This window comes from Mesocricetus auratus, unplaced genomic scaffold (assembly GCF_017639785.1).
Source record: "Mesocricetus auratus isolate SY011 unplaced genomic scaffold, BCM_Maur_2.0 Super-Scaffold_100676, whole genome shotgun sequence".
Lineage (NCBI taxonomy): Eukaryota > Metazoa > Chordata > Mammalia > Rodentia > Cricetidae > Mesocricetus > Mesocricetus auratus.
In genome coordinates, this window is record NW_024429266.1 from 180,843,255 (window position 1) to 180,856,069 (window position 12,815).

The following is a 12,815-nucleotide window of genomic DNA, read 5'->3' on the forward strand; positions in this document are numbered from 1 at the left end:
TTTCACCTCCATCTCCCAAGTACTGGGATCATAGGCTTATACCACCATGCCCAGCCTCTGTGTGTGTGTGTGTGTGTTATTTTGTTTTGAGTCCAAGGATAATTTTATAGTTTAAAAGAAAAACCATGGAGTAGCCTAGCTTTAGAACCTCAGCTCCTGGGACTGGACAGATGGCTCAGAGGTTAAGAGCACTGACTGCTCTTCCAGGGATTCGGAGTACAGTTCCCAGCAACCACATGGTGGCTCATAACTATCTACAATTCAATCTGCTGCCCTCTTCTGGCATGTAGGCAGAACACTGTATGTGTGATTTAAAAAAAAAATCTTTAGAAACAAAAAAAAAAATCGCTCAGCTCCTGCCCAATGGAGGAGAGAAGGAAAAACTCATGCCAAGACTGGTATAAAAATCAGACTCATGGCAACAAGCAGCAATACAATGGGGAGGGGAGCTTTAGAGAAAGAGTAAGCCCTAAATAATGGTGGCACACACCTTTAATCCCAGTATTTGGGAGGCAGAGGCAGGTGGATCTCTGAGGCCGGCCTGGTCTACAGAGTGAGTTCCAGTACAGCCTCCAAAACAATACAGAGAAACTCTGTCTCGAACCCTCCCCCCCAAAAAAAGAATGCCTTGCCTAAGAAAGGAAAATCAGCCTGGCAGTGATGGAACACACTTTTGTTTTGTTTGTTTGAGACAGGGTTTCTCTGTGGCTTTGGAGGCTGTCCTGGAACTAGCTCTTGTAGAACAGGCTGGTCTCGAACTCACAGAGATCCGCCTGCCTCTGCCTCCCGAGTGCTGGGATTAAAGGCTTGCGCTACCAACACCCGTCAATGGCACACACTTTTAATCCCAGCACTTGGGTGGCATTTCTGAGTAATTCAGAAAATCTAGCGGACTGGCAGCCATGTGTGGCTGTTGTCTTTAAGCCTCAGCCCGGTATCTTTGTTTACAATTAAAATCCAAGGCACAGTGGATTGCTCTTAGCTAGTGAGAAAGTGTTAGAGCTGAGTTTGAGCCTATGTCATGTTCTTTGTGTAGCTTGTGTGTAAGTTGTGAGCCTTTGTCACTGTATGTGCAGGAGTCTGTAGAGGCCAAAAGAGGGCATCAGGTTACTTGGCCCAGAAGTTAACAGGTTGCCGTCTGGGTGCAGTAAGTCCCCTCACCCCAACCATCTTTCCAACCTCAGCATTGTGGTCTCTTCTTTCCTCTTCCCTTCTTCTTTGTTGGGTTTTTGTTGTTGTCATTGTGTCCCCCACCCCACCCCTAGGTTTTTCAAGACAGGGTTTCTCTGTAGCTTTGAAGCCTGTCCTGGAACTCACTCTGTAGACCATGCTGGTCTTGAACTCAGAGAGATCCTCCTGCCTCTACCTCTTGAGTGCTAGGATTAAAGGTGTGCACCACCACCACCTGGTCATCATTGTGTTCTTAATTGCTTCTTCCTCTCAGTGTCTCTCAAGCACGATGGTCTTGAAAGTCATTATGAAATGTTTTCAATGTCTTAATTATTTCCATGGGTCTCCGATACATAACAGTGAAGAACAGTGGATTCTAGTAGTAATGCTGTTTAAAAACCAGAAAGATTGGGACTAACATGGGAAACAAGCTTGTTCCTAATTTAAATATATAATAAAAAAGTATAATAAAAAATAATAGAGAAGCTAAAGAAAGCATTAAAAAACCCAGAAAGAGCCGGGCGTTGGTGGCGCATGCCTTTAATCCCAGCACTCGGGAGGCAGAGGCAGGCGGATCTCTGTAAGTTCGAGACCAGCCTGGACTACCAAGGGAGTTCCAGGACAGCCTCCAAAGCCACAGAGAAACCCTGTCTCAAAAAAAAAAAAAAAAAAAAAACCCCAGAAAGATAAAACTGAAAGAGAGAAAAGTATGTGATTTTGTTTAATACTTGGCTGAGGAATGGAGTCACTTGAAGTTTTATGGAAATGGATGAAAAATTCATGTAAAATAGATACTAGATCTGTAACTCAGACTTAAATCTTGTGACACCTTTCTAGCCTGAGTGTTGACAACACAGAAGAGGCCAAGACTTAGGCATTTTTTTGGTAGCATAGATGTACTATGTTCTGCCTACAGAAGGGAGTGTGCAGACTCCCCAATATCATGACACCTTTCAGAGACTCCCTGTGACACAGGATCTAGCTGAGGTTTAATTTGCTGAATGTTGCCTGGTGCTGGTGGTACATGCCTTTAATCCCAGCACTCAAGGCTGAAACAGGCGGATCTCTTGAGTTCAAAGCAAGTCTGGTCTACAGAGTTCCAAGATAGCCATAACTGTTAACACAGAGAAACCCTGTCTTGAAAAAAGCAAACAACAAAAAAAAGAAATTGCCGAATGTCATCTCAGCTTTGACCCTGCTCATCTGACCGTTTGCCGTGTTCTTGCCATTACTGTACCCATCAATGTTGTCATTTCAACTACTGATTGGCTGTTTTGTTGCTCTCCTTCCCCAGCTGAACCTTTGCCTGGGCTTGAAGAGAAAACAGCAAGTGTTTGTGCTTCAGAGGGCATATACCTCAAACAGCTACCTCACCTGACACCTCCCCTGCAAGCCAACTGTACCAGGCAAAGCTCACCGCAAGAAAGGGAAACAGAGGACCCAGAACTCAAAAGTGATGCTTCAGAAACTGCAGCCAATTATAAAGCATCAAAGAGCAAGAACACCTGGCCTCTGGACAATAGCTACACCAGCCCAACTGTGCAAGGTTGTTTGCGAGACCTCTCCATGGTGGCAGATGGAGGGACTCTGCCTGAAAATGGGGTTGTTGATGAAACATCTTCTTGTAGGTCAGAGGGGAAGGGCCTTGGTGGCAGTGGTTCAGAAAAGCCACTCTGCCCCAGGGGTAAAACATTGCAGGAAACCATGCCATGTACAGGACAGAATGCAACGACTCCTCCTTGCACAGACCCCAATTTGATGACAGGCACTGTAAATCAGTTTTCTCCCTTGTACATGCCTGGCCTAGAATACTCTAATTCAGCTACACATTACCACATGAATTCAGGTCTACAAGGCTTGGGCTCTGTGATGGGAGGAAAGTCCCCAGGATCACATCCTCAGCCCTTCTCCCCCAGGGGCATCCAGCCTAACAGTACCCATCCTGGACTCTTTCCCCAATACCGCCCCCAGCAGGGAATGAGGTATGCCTACCAACCATCTTCTCAGCCCTCCTACCATCCCTATCAGCGGACTCCTTATTACACATGTCCACAGGGCTTTTCTGATTGGCAGAGATCTCTACCTTCCCAGAGAAGCCCAAGTGGACCCCCAGGGAGTCACCCCCCACGTCCTTTCTTCTCAGATAAGAATGCTTTGCCTAGCCTGCAAGGCTGTGAGACACTCAATGCTGCCTTAACTTCTCCAACTCAAGTGGATGCAGTGGCTGCTAAAGTTGTCCCATCTGATGGACAGAATCCTGGTCCAGAGGAGGAAAAGCTGGATGAATCTGTGGAGAGGCCAGAGAGTCCCAAAGAATTTCTAGATCTGGACAACCATAATGCAGCTACCAAGCGGCAGAGCTCACTGTCTACCAGTGACTATCTTTATGGAACTCCACCTCCACCTCTGAGTTCAGGAATGACTTTTGGCTCACCTGCTTTCCCACCCCACAGTGTGATGCTGCATACAGGGTCTCCTTACACTCCTCAGCGTCCAGCTAGTCATTTTCAGTCCCGGGCATACCCATCCCCTGTGGCTGCCCATCCACCTCCCCATCCGGTGGCCACCCAGCCCAATGGCCTCTCTTCAGAGGGCCCCCTCTACCGATGTCAGGAAGAGGGCTTAGGTCACTTTCAGGCTACAATGATGGAGCATACTGGCACTGGAAGCGGAATAAGAGGCTCTTTCCATGAAGTGCACAGACCATCAGGGTAAGATTGCTTAGGTTTCTTTGTCCAAGATGAAGAAATGGATATGAATTATGACTTGATGGAGATTACATCATAGTTTTACGTTTGACATTTGCTTCCCTTGCTGAAAATGAATCAACATTTGCACTGGTTTTTGTTTGTGGTGGTAGATAGGTAACTCTAGAGCTTTTTCTCTGTGAATTAGTATTTAAATTATTAGATTGTTATTTTAAAAAATAGAAAAGGTAGGGGGTGTTAGTTTTCTTTGAAACGAGGGTGCACAGTGTAGCCCATGCTACCCTCAAACTCTCAGGAACCATCCTGCCTCAGCCTCCTGAGAACTGGGATTACAGGTGTGGGACACTGTGCCTGGTCTGTCAGGAAAGGTATTGATATTGCACACTTAACTACAGTTTGAAAGTTGCGGGCAGAGTCTGGTCAGCTTTGCTGCTTAGTTGACTTGACACTGACCAGGATAAAGAGGATCTGCTTTAGGATGTGTGTGCTTTATGTTTTTGCATCTTACTTCATTACTCCCTATTGTTGATTTACAAAAAAAAGGTGAAACAAATCAAATGATGTTATCATGAGACTTTATCAACAAATAGGTTAGTGGCAGTGCCTTTAAGAAACGTATACAGGCTGGGCGGTGGTGGCATAGTCCTTTAGTCAGAAGCAGGTGAATCTCTGAGTTCCAAGCCAGCCTATATCTACAAAGCGAGTTCCAGAGAAAACCTGTCAAGAAAGAAGAAAGGACAGTCTAGTAAGGTTGTTTATAAGATTATAAAGCTTAGGGGGCTGGTGAGATGGCTCAGCGGTTAAGAGCACTGACTGCAGGCAGAACACTGTATACACAATAAATAAGTATTTTTTTAAATTATAAAGCCTAATCATTATACCATTCAATTTAAAAGCTATCCATCAAAAGTTCTCCTCATTTGTTAACTGTGATGGTTGTTTTTGTCTGCTTGAGATAGGATTTTGCTTGGTAACCCAGTCTGGCCCGATACTCAGTCTTCTTGCCTCAGCCTTCCCAGTGCTGGAATTTGCAGGTGTGTACCATAGTCACTCACTCTCACATTTTACATTTGCCTTCTGGTGGTGGTGGGGTGTGATATTGTTATGTTGGGGGATATTTGTTCTTTTCAGACAGTATTCCTCTTATGTAGTTCTGGCTGTCTGGAATTCTCAACTCTCAGTGTAGCCTCTAAACTCATAGGGGTCCCATTCCCTCTGCCTCCCAAATGCTGGGAATAAAGGTGTGTGCCACCACCCCAGCTTGTTTTTGTTTTTAAGGCAGTCACACGCACCTTAGCATGTATCATTTGAGCCTTAGGACACTGCCCTGCAGCATAGTTGCAAAGTGGAAGAGCCACACACAGGGAGAAATATGGTGGTCACTTATGACCTTAAACACCCTCCGTGTCCTTGGAATATCTTTCAGAGATTTGCTTTTTCTCTTCCTTTTGATATCTTTCTGCTCCAGAATCCAGTCTAGGCTCAGTATTTATTTTATGTGGTTATTGTATATGTTTAATCTCTATACAAATCTTTAATATCTTTGTCTTGTTTCAGGCTGGTTCTCCAGAGAGTATTATTTATTTATTTATTTATTTGTTTTTTGTTTATTTACTTATTTATTTATTTATTTATTTATTTATTGGTTTTTCAAGACAGGGAGACAGGGTTTCTCTGTATTGTTTTGCAGGCTGTCCTGGAACTTGCTTTGTAGACCAGGCTGGCCTGTCTCTGCCTCCTGAGTGCTAGGATTAAAGGCGGTGCGCCACCAACGCCTGTCTCAGAGAGTATTTCTAATGCTGGGTTTGGTCCATTGGCCCCTATGTTTAGGCTCTAGTGTACTTGGCTTAGGTATTTGCTATATCACCCCAGGAAGCTTGTTATTCCATTTTGTCCCAGTATTAATGATTCCAAATTTACCAGCTGGCAGTGTCTTTGTGACTCAAGTATCTGCTCTCCTAGTTGATCCTCATTAACTCTTTAACTGTCCCTTTCTTCTGTCTGTAGAATGCACATGCATCCAATCCAGTCACAGTCTTTATTTCCAAAGACCCCGGCACCTGCAGCATCACCGGAACAGTTGCCACCACATAAGCCCCCAACACTTCCTCTGGATCAGGTAAGAATTATTAAAAACTAGGGGCTAGAGAGATGGCTCAGAGGTTAAGAGCACTGACTGCTCTTCCAGAGGTCATGAGTTCAATTCCCAGCAACCACATGGTGGCTCACAACCATCTTTAATGAATGAGATCTGGTGCCCTCTTCTGATGTGTAGACGTACATGGGGGCAGGGTGTTGTGTTCGTAATAAATAAATAAATCTTTTAAAAAAATATTAAAAACTAGAGTGTTCCCTAACCCTTGCAGGTATAAGGAATAGATGCAGATTGGGTTTCATGGTACTTCATGTTTCGGGTTCCTAGACATTGGGATATTTGCAGACTTTACTAGTTGTTTTAATTTAAAACCTGAATCCCAAAATGCTGCAGAATGTGACTTTTTTTTACTCTTATATCCAGACATAAAATTTATTTCAATGTTGTGTGATGGTGCACATACCTTTAATCCCAGTACTTGGGAGACAGAGGCAGGTAGCCTCTTGAGTTTGAGTTTTGAGGCCAGCCTGGTCTACAGAGTGAGTTATAAAAAGTTTTGAGCTGCCATATGGGTGCTAGGAATTGAATCCTGGTCCTCTGGAAGAGCAGCCAATTCTCTTAACCACTGAGCCATCTCTCTAGACCTAAGGAAACTCAATCTTGAAAGAAAAATCTGGGGTCCCAATATTCAACCTAGAAAGATGGCTCAGTGATTACAAGGACTGACTGCAGAGGACCCAGGTTCAAGTCCCAGCAACCACATGGCAGCTCACACCTATCTGTAACTCCAGTTCCATGCCAATGCACATTTTTGAGAAAAAGAAAAGGTCATTCATCCTGTACCTGACCATGTTATTCTGAGACTAGAGGTGGTTTTTGATTTTTAGTAGGGACTGAATAGTTTTATGTTCCTGGGTTTTTATGATGCTGGAGAGTCCAGGCCTGGGGATCATGAGTCCTAAATATGTGCTCTGATTATCCCTGAGTTTTATGGGGGGGGGGGTGTTGGGAGTTGTAGTTTCTTTGTTTTTCTGGTTTTGAGGCAGATTCACTTATGTGACCTTAAACTTGCCTCTGCCTCCCAAGTGCTAGGTTCACAAATATATAACTACACTGAGTACTAAGCACCACAGCCCAAGTCCACACAGGAGGTCCAGGACTCAGGCCAGCTTCTGGGGTAAACCAGCAATATAGGCAAGCCTGTGTGGCATTCTTTGACATATTGTTAGCCAATTGATGTGATTTAATATTTTTTGTTACTTTCAGAGCTAGTCCAAGGAGGAAATAACCCCCAGGGAAATGGACAGCTGCACATGAAAACATCCAGGCCTTGGAGGATTTGGAGGAGTGATTTTTATAGGCTTGTGTTCTGCTATCCTGCTCCACCTCTTCTGTGAATCATACCATCCTCAGAGCTTGAACTGCTGGACTTTAAATGCACACTCTGTAGATGACTGACTGACCGGGCCTGTGGCTGGGATCAGCTGCATAGCTGACATACTTAGCAAGAGCAAGTGTACCTGGAGTTCTTGCTGTCTTCTCCAAATCTCAAGACTCTGTTCAGGGAAAATCACTTTAAATTTGGGTGGAGGGTACATGTAAGGAAGGAGTGGTGCTTCTAAACTTTCATGAGCAGCTAATCTCAGGTATATATTTGGGAAAGGGACTACTTGTAGTATTAATGTTTTTGGAGCTGGGTCCAGTTTACAGAATTTTCATGTTGCTTTTTTTTTTTTTTTTGTGAATGTATTGTATATAGAGTGGGACAGTCAGGTGGGCACATGGAGGAGTTGGGAGTCCTTCCCAGCTGTGGCAGGCACACAGTACTGGAGTAAGACTGTTTTTGTATAGTCAGGTCACACTGAATGCTTGTGGAGCTTGGGAAAGAGACCTGGAAGGTTTCAGCTTATGTATGTCACTAACTTGTTTTCCAGCCTGCCTCAGAGACCACTTACTGCATTCATCCTTCTCAGCGTTCATTTCCCAGTTTGTCAGCAGGTGCTGTCATGTGGCCTACTGGGTGTTCCTGCCAGAGGGCAGACTGCTCTCACCTTAATGGCCCAAGTTCTGGATTCGGGAAAGCATGTCCCTTCCTTATTTTTCCACCAGCTCTACCAGATAGTTGTAAACCAGGAATTTGGGCTCTTTAGAGTGTTTTACTTATTAGAAAATGAAGTGGCTTCTTCATGGGCCTGTTAAGCCTGTGGTCTAGAAGCCATCACATAACGCTTTCTAGCACAAATTGTGTTTTGTGAAAGTGACTACTCAGGTTTGTTATATATGTTAGTCTCAATAAAGAAATTGCACAGGTTTGATTAAGGAAAGTATATTCTATAGATTGAAATTTGAATTTAGGACTATTTCAGTATGTATAGTTTTTATTCAGTTTAAGAGAATCATAGTAAACTTGGTCGTGTTGATTTAAAGTAGCTGTCAAGGGCTAGTTCTTGAAAATTATTTGTTGTGTCTGTGATAGCAAACAACTTTACAGTATTAAATTACTTTACTATGAATTTAGAAGTGAATTACACTGGATTCTCCCTGCTTTAGCCTTCTGCATTTTATTTTAGCTGAGATATCACCAAAGTTAGAACTATGTTTAAATTTTTTAATATCTCACACAGAATAAACCAAGGGAAGTGCCCCAGAGTTGCAAGTCTCTGTAAAAGAATATAATTTTACAGTATGCTTTGGGGTAGTAGAGATCTCCATAAAAATACCTATCTACCCTAGATTCTTAGAAGTTTAGGCGTGGAAATTTCCCTATGGCCCCAGCATCCACAGTAAATGCAGAATAGTCTGCTAAATATATGAAGGGGGAGGGAAATAAACTGGAAACATCCAGGTTATAGAGATAATTTGGACCCTAGGGCACCTGCTCTCGAATGATGGCAGTGATTGCTGGTGGTGCTGACCCCTGTAGGATCTCCCAGGTATGCACATACAAATAAGCAATTTTCTTTCCAATAAATTTGTTTTAATTGGTGTTTCTAAATCAGTTGAATTGGAAGTCTAAAAACATACACGATCCAGTTGAGAATTAGAAGAGTGAAGTCAGATTCGTTGGGTGGCTCTTGGTCTGCTGTTGAGCTGTCTGAGCCACCTTAGTCTTACTACTGCCGTTTCTGTACCTGTTCCTAAAGCAGAGGCCTGTAATGTGTCACTAGGAATGTTAACAACCCTCAGGCCTCTTTGAAGGTGCTAAAACTAGAGGTCACTAAACTGAGTGCATTCTGCTTCCACCTCCCCACCTCACCCCGTTTACCTATTTCTAAAAAAAAAATTGCTGTGAATAGCATTGGGGAATAAGGAATTGGTGAGTTCCTTTATCCCTTACGTTCTTGAGGAAATTAAATAGAAAATTGAACTACTGTATTAAGTTTTAACACTGTGAGAAGAACCTGTTATGTCCTATGTGGGAATTTGGTGGTGTCTAGTGTTTACAGAACCTAGTCCAGTAGGTTCTTCCTCTGGTCTGACCCCAGCTTTTTTGGTTTTTGAAGTACTAGGTCCTTGGAGCAGCCAGAACACAATGCTGCACTTCTGTGAGCCCCTCACCCTGGAGTGCAGACAAGAACTTTTGTTTTCGCCTTTCTCTCCAGCACTTCTCTTCCAAGTGTCTCAGCAGATGCAAATTATCTCATTTGCAGTCTTCTTCAGTAGGAAATGGTGGTTGTGTGAGGTGTAATAATTAGAAAGTAGTATGTAAAGGTGTCTTAAGAGATTCACTCTTGCTCTAGGACCTGTATCCATTGGTCACTATGACCTTGTCAGTATGTTGACTCTCCGTGGTCCCCAAGAGGACATAGCTGTGCATAATTGAAAGCACTCTTTGATTTAGTGTTAGACTTACCTTTATCAGACTTAGTCATAACTTAAAAACCTTAAGGCCTCAACGGGCAGTGATGGCACAAGCCTTTGATTCTAGCACTCGGGGAGGCAGAGGCAGGTGGATCTCTGTGAGTTCCTGGCCAGTCTGTTTCAGGACAGGCTCCAAAGCTACAGAGAAACCCCTGTCTCCAAAAAAGCAAAACCTTTAGAACCTGAAAGAAATAAAAGATTCAGAAAATAGAGTTTTTTAGAAGGTTTATGGGTGTATGTCTTTGCCCCCTAACCCAAACCCGCCCTGCTGTGAAATCTGTTTCTTTTACAAGATGATAATGATGGAAGCTGTTGGCTAAAATTCCTTGCTTAGAAGAATGTGAAGAATAGAACAAAATACGCAGGGTTCTTGTTCATGTAACTTTCTATCCCATCTTAAAAATAAAGGGGCAGCCACTCTGCCTTCTGAGCCAGACTGGTTTTTGGGTCATCTGGTGGTACATCTGACAGCCTGTGCTGAGCCCAGGCCCCAGGCCAGCTGCTCTCAAAAGATAGCCCTCATGCTAGTCCTTATATTAAACTGTGGTCTCCACCCCTCAGCTCAGATTTCAACTTTAAATGTCAATTACTCTAGCTTTCCTCTTGACTGTCCATTTGGTGTTATTGTCCAAAAACATTTGTTTGCTGTATGGCTGTTATGTATGTTAATTTCTACTGGCATCAAAAGGTATGCATGTTAGCTGCAGCATTAAACACACAGATATCCATTGTAGTTCTTACCAAGTTTGCCACCAACAAGACTTCAAGTCATAGCACTTGGTCAAACTTTTCTTTTAATGAATGTTCAAGTCTATAAATGTTAAACTGCTATTAAGACCTAATTTGGGACTGGGCGGTGTTGTCGCACGCCTTTAGTCGCAGCACTTGGGAGACAAAGGCAGGTGGATCTCTGTGAGTTCGAGACCAGCCTGGTCTACAAGAGCTAGTTCCAGGACAGCTTCCAAAGCCACAGAGAAACCCTGTCTGGAACGCCCCCCAAAAAAGACCTGATTTGGCGGGCCAAGGATGTAGGTCTATGGTAGAGCATTTGCCTAGCATGTACAGGACCCTGTCTCTATTCAATCCCAAAACTACAAAATAAAAAAGATCTAAGGCAGGTCTGGTGATAGGGGCCTTTAATCCCAACTCTTGAAAACCTGGGCCAGGAGGATCACAAGTTCAAGCTTGCCTGGGCAACTTAGTAAGATGCTATCTCAAAAATGAAAAGAAGGGTGGGGGGTATAACTCAGTGAGTAGAGGTCTTGTGCAGCATGCATGAGACCCTGTCTTCAATTCCTAGTACCACAGACACAATTGAAATTCATGGGAAGGCCTAATTCAAAGTGCTGAACCCAAGGGCAAGTGTCAAAATCCTCATGTGTTTCAAACAACCTCATTTGGTCTTTTAGCATTCTTCACAGTTCACTTTTTAGCCAGATTCCTTATACACCTAACCCTGTTCTGAAGTTCCCTTCTGTGTGTCAATGAGGATTCAGTTCTGAGGGTTTCTGGAATGGGGGTAGCTCTTGTCAACAACTATGGCAAGGATACTTAGCATTTGGGTAAACTATAATACAGAGGCATTTCCCCCATGCATTTAAAGCCCTGACTTGATACAAATGTGAGCCAAGCATGGCAGCCAAGGTCTGTAATCCCAGCAAGTAGAGGCAGACAGATCTCTCTGAGTTCAAAGCCTGCTTGTCTAGCTCCAGGCCAGCCAAAGCTCTACATAGTGAGACCCTATTCCAAACAAACCCCACAAAGTAAAAACGGTGATGAATGTGATTGAGACTTGGTACTGGCCTGCCTTTTTTACTCAGTGACTGGACTCTGTAGTCTCAAGGCATGAAGTAGACCTTCTCATTGAGAAGATGGGCTGCATCTCCACTCTGTGATGCTGACACGAGCTTTGCTCTTGATCCCTCTCTGCCTGTCAGTCTTGGGTCAAACATACTCTCTGGGTGAAATGGGGCATTTAGTCTTCTACTGTCTAGACTTAAGTTGGCTGCTCTCATGCAGTCTTCTCCCTTTGGGGCTCAATAGGAACAGCTTTATGGATATTGAGTAATTTATTGAAATGCTGCCTTGCTCCACCTCATTCGGGAGCCTCCGGCCCCTTCATTTCCCTAAGTGTGGGGCATTTCTCATTTGACTTGTGGACAGCTCCTGGGGGCCCCAGCCATGCTCCTCCAGCCTGCACACAGTGTAAGACATTTGTCTCTGCTACAAAAGTGAACACCCTATGAACTGTCCTGGCCAGTACTGGAAAGGGAATGGTATTTATTTTTATATTGTATATATTTTGTCATGGTCTGCTGGTTCCCTGTTTCACTGAGAGCGACAATTACCTCAATAGTTAGTTTGATATTGTGTGTTGGATAATTTTTGAAAGAACTTTTTTAAGGGCCTTTTTGATCTTTGGAGATCTGTAGATTTATTTCCATATGAACTGGTTATTTTGTATAAAGTACATTGTTAAACTAGCAAGGCTTTGATGCGTGTGCCTGGTGTGAATTCATGTGTCACTTTTCTCCTTAGGGCCCACGCCTGTTTCAACAGAGCTTTGAGCTGGGCCACACTGCCACCACCTGAAATAAATCATCCACTTCCATCTCAATTAGATGCGGAGAATTTTCACAGTGATACGGTCTTAGGTGCTGTCTACCAAACCATGGCGGAGAGAAAGCCCATCACAGCTAGTTCACCACTCCAGGCCTTTACCCCTCACTCCAGTTACAGCACATGACAGGTGTAGGTATCCTCTTCCCAAGGATGATGAACATGTATGGCATTGACTCCCTACAGAGCCCTTGGTGGGCATGGGCAGTCAGTTAATGGGGACCATAGATAACTAGCTTGCAGTCGAAGTTAAAAGTATCCAGAAGGAGGAGTTGCAGCCTTAAAGAAGCTTATGCTAACCCAATTGTTTTTAAGTTCTGGAAAGCGTTTTGGTGAAGGTGCTAGGTTCTAATAATCAACTT

General features: G+C 43.7%; 1 protein-coding gene across 3 annotated transcripts in view; it reads left to right on the forward strand.

Moving 5' to 3' along the window:
- LOC101829946 (cat eye syndrome critical region protein 2 homolog) overlaps window positions 1-10,268 on the forward strand; it is a 111,731-nt gene extending 101,463 nt beyond the window's left edge. For all 3 annotated transcript variants that reach the window (XM_021224740.2, XM_021224739.2, XM_013110519.3), the window contains 3 exons: window positions 2,465-3,881; window positions 5,886-5,997; window positions 7,240-10,268. In XM_021224740.2, the coding sequence (XP_021080399.1) occupies window positions 2,465-3,881; window positions 5,886-5,997; window positions 7,240-7,245 (1,535 nt within the window). In that variant the 3' untranslated portion in view covers window positions 7,246-10,268. The remainder of the gene's footprint in view (window positions 1-2,464; window positions 3,882-5,885; window positions 5,998-7,239) is intronic.
- Window positions 10,269-12,815: the final 2,547 nt, after the last annotated feature.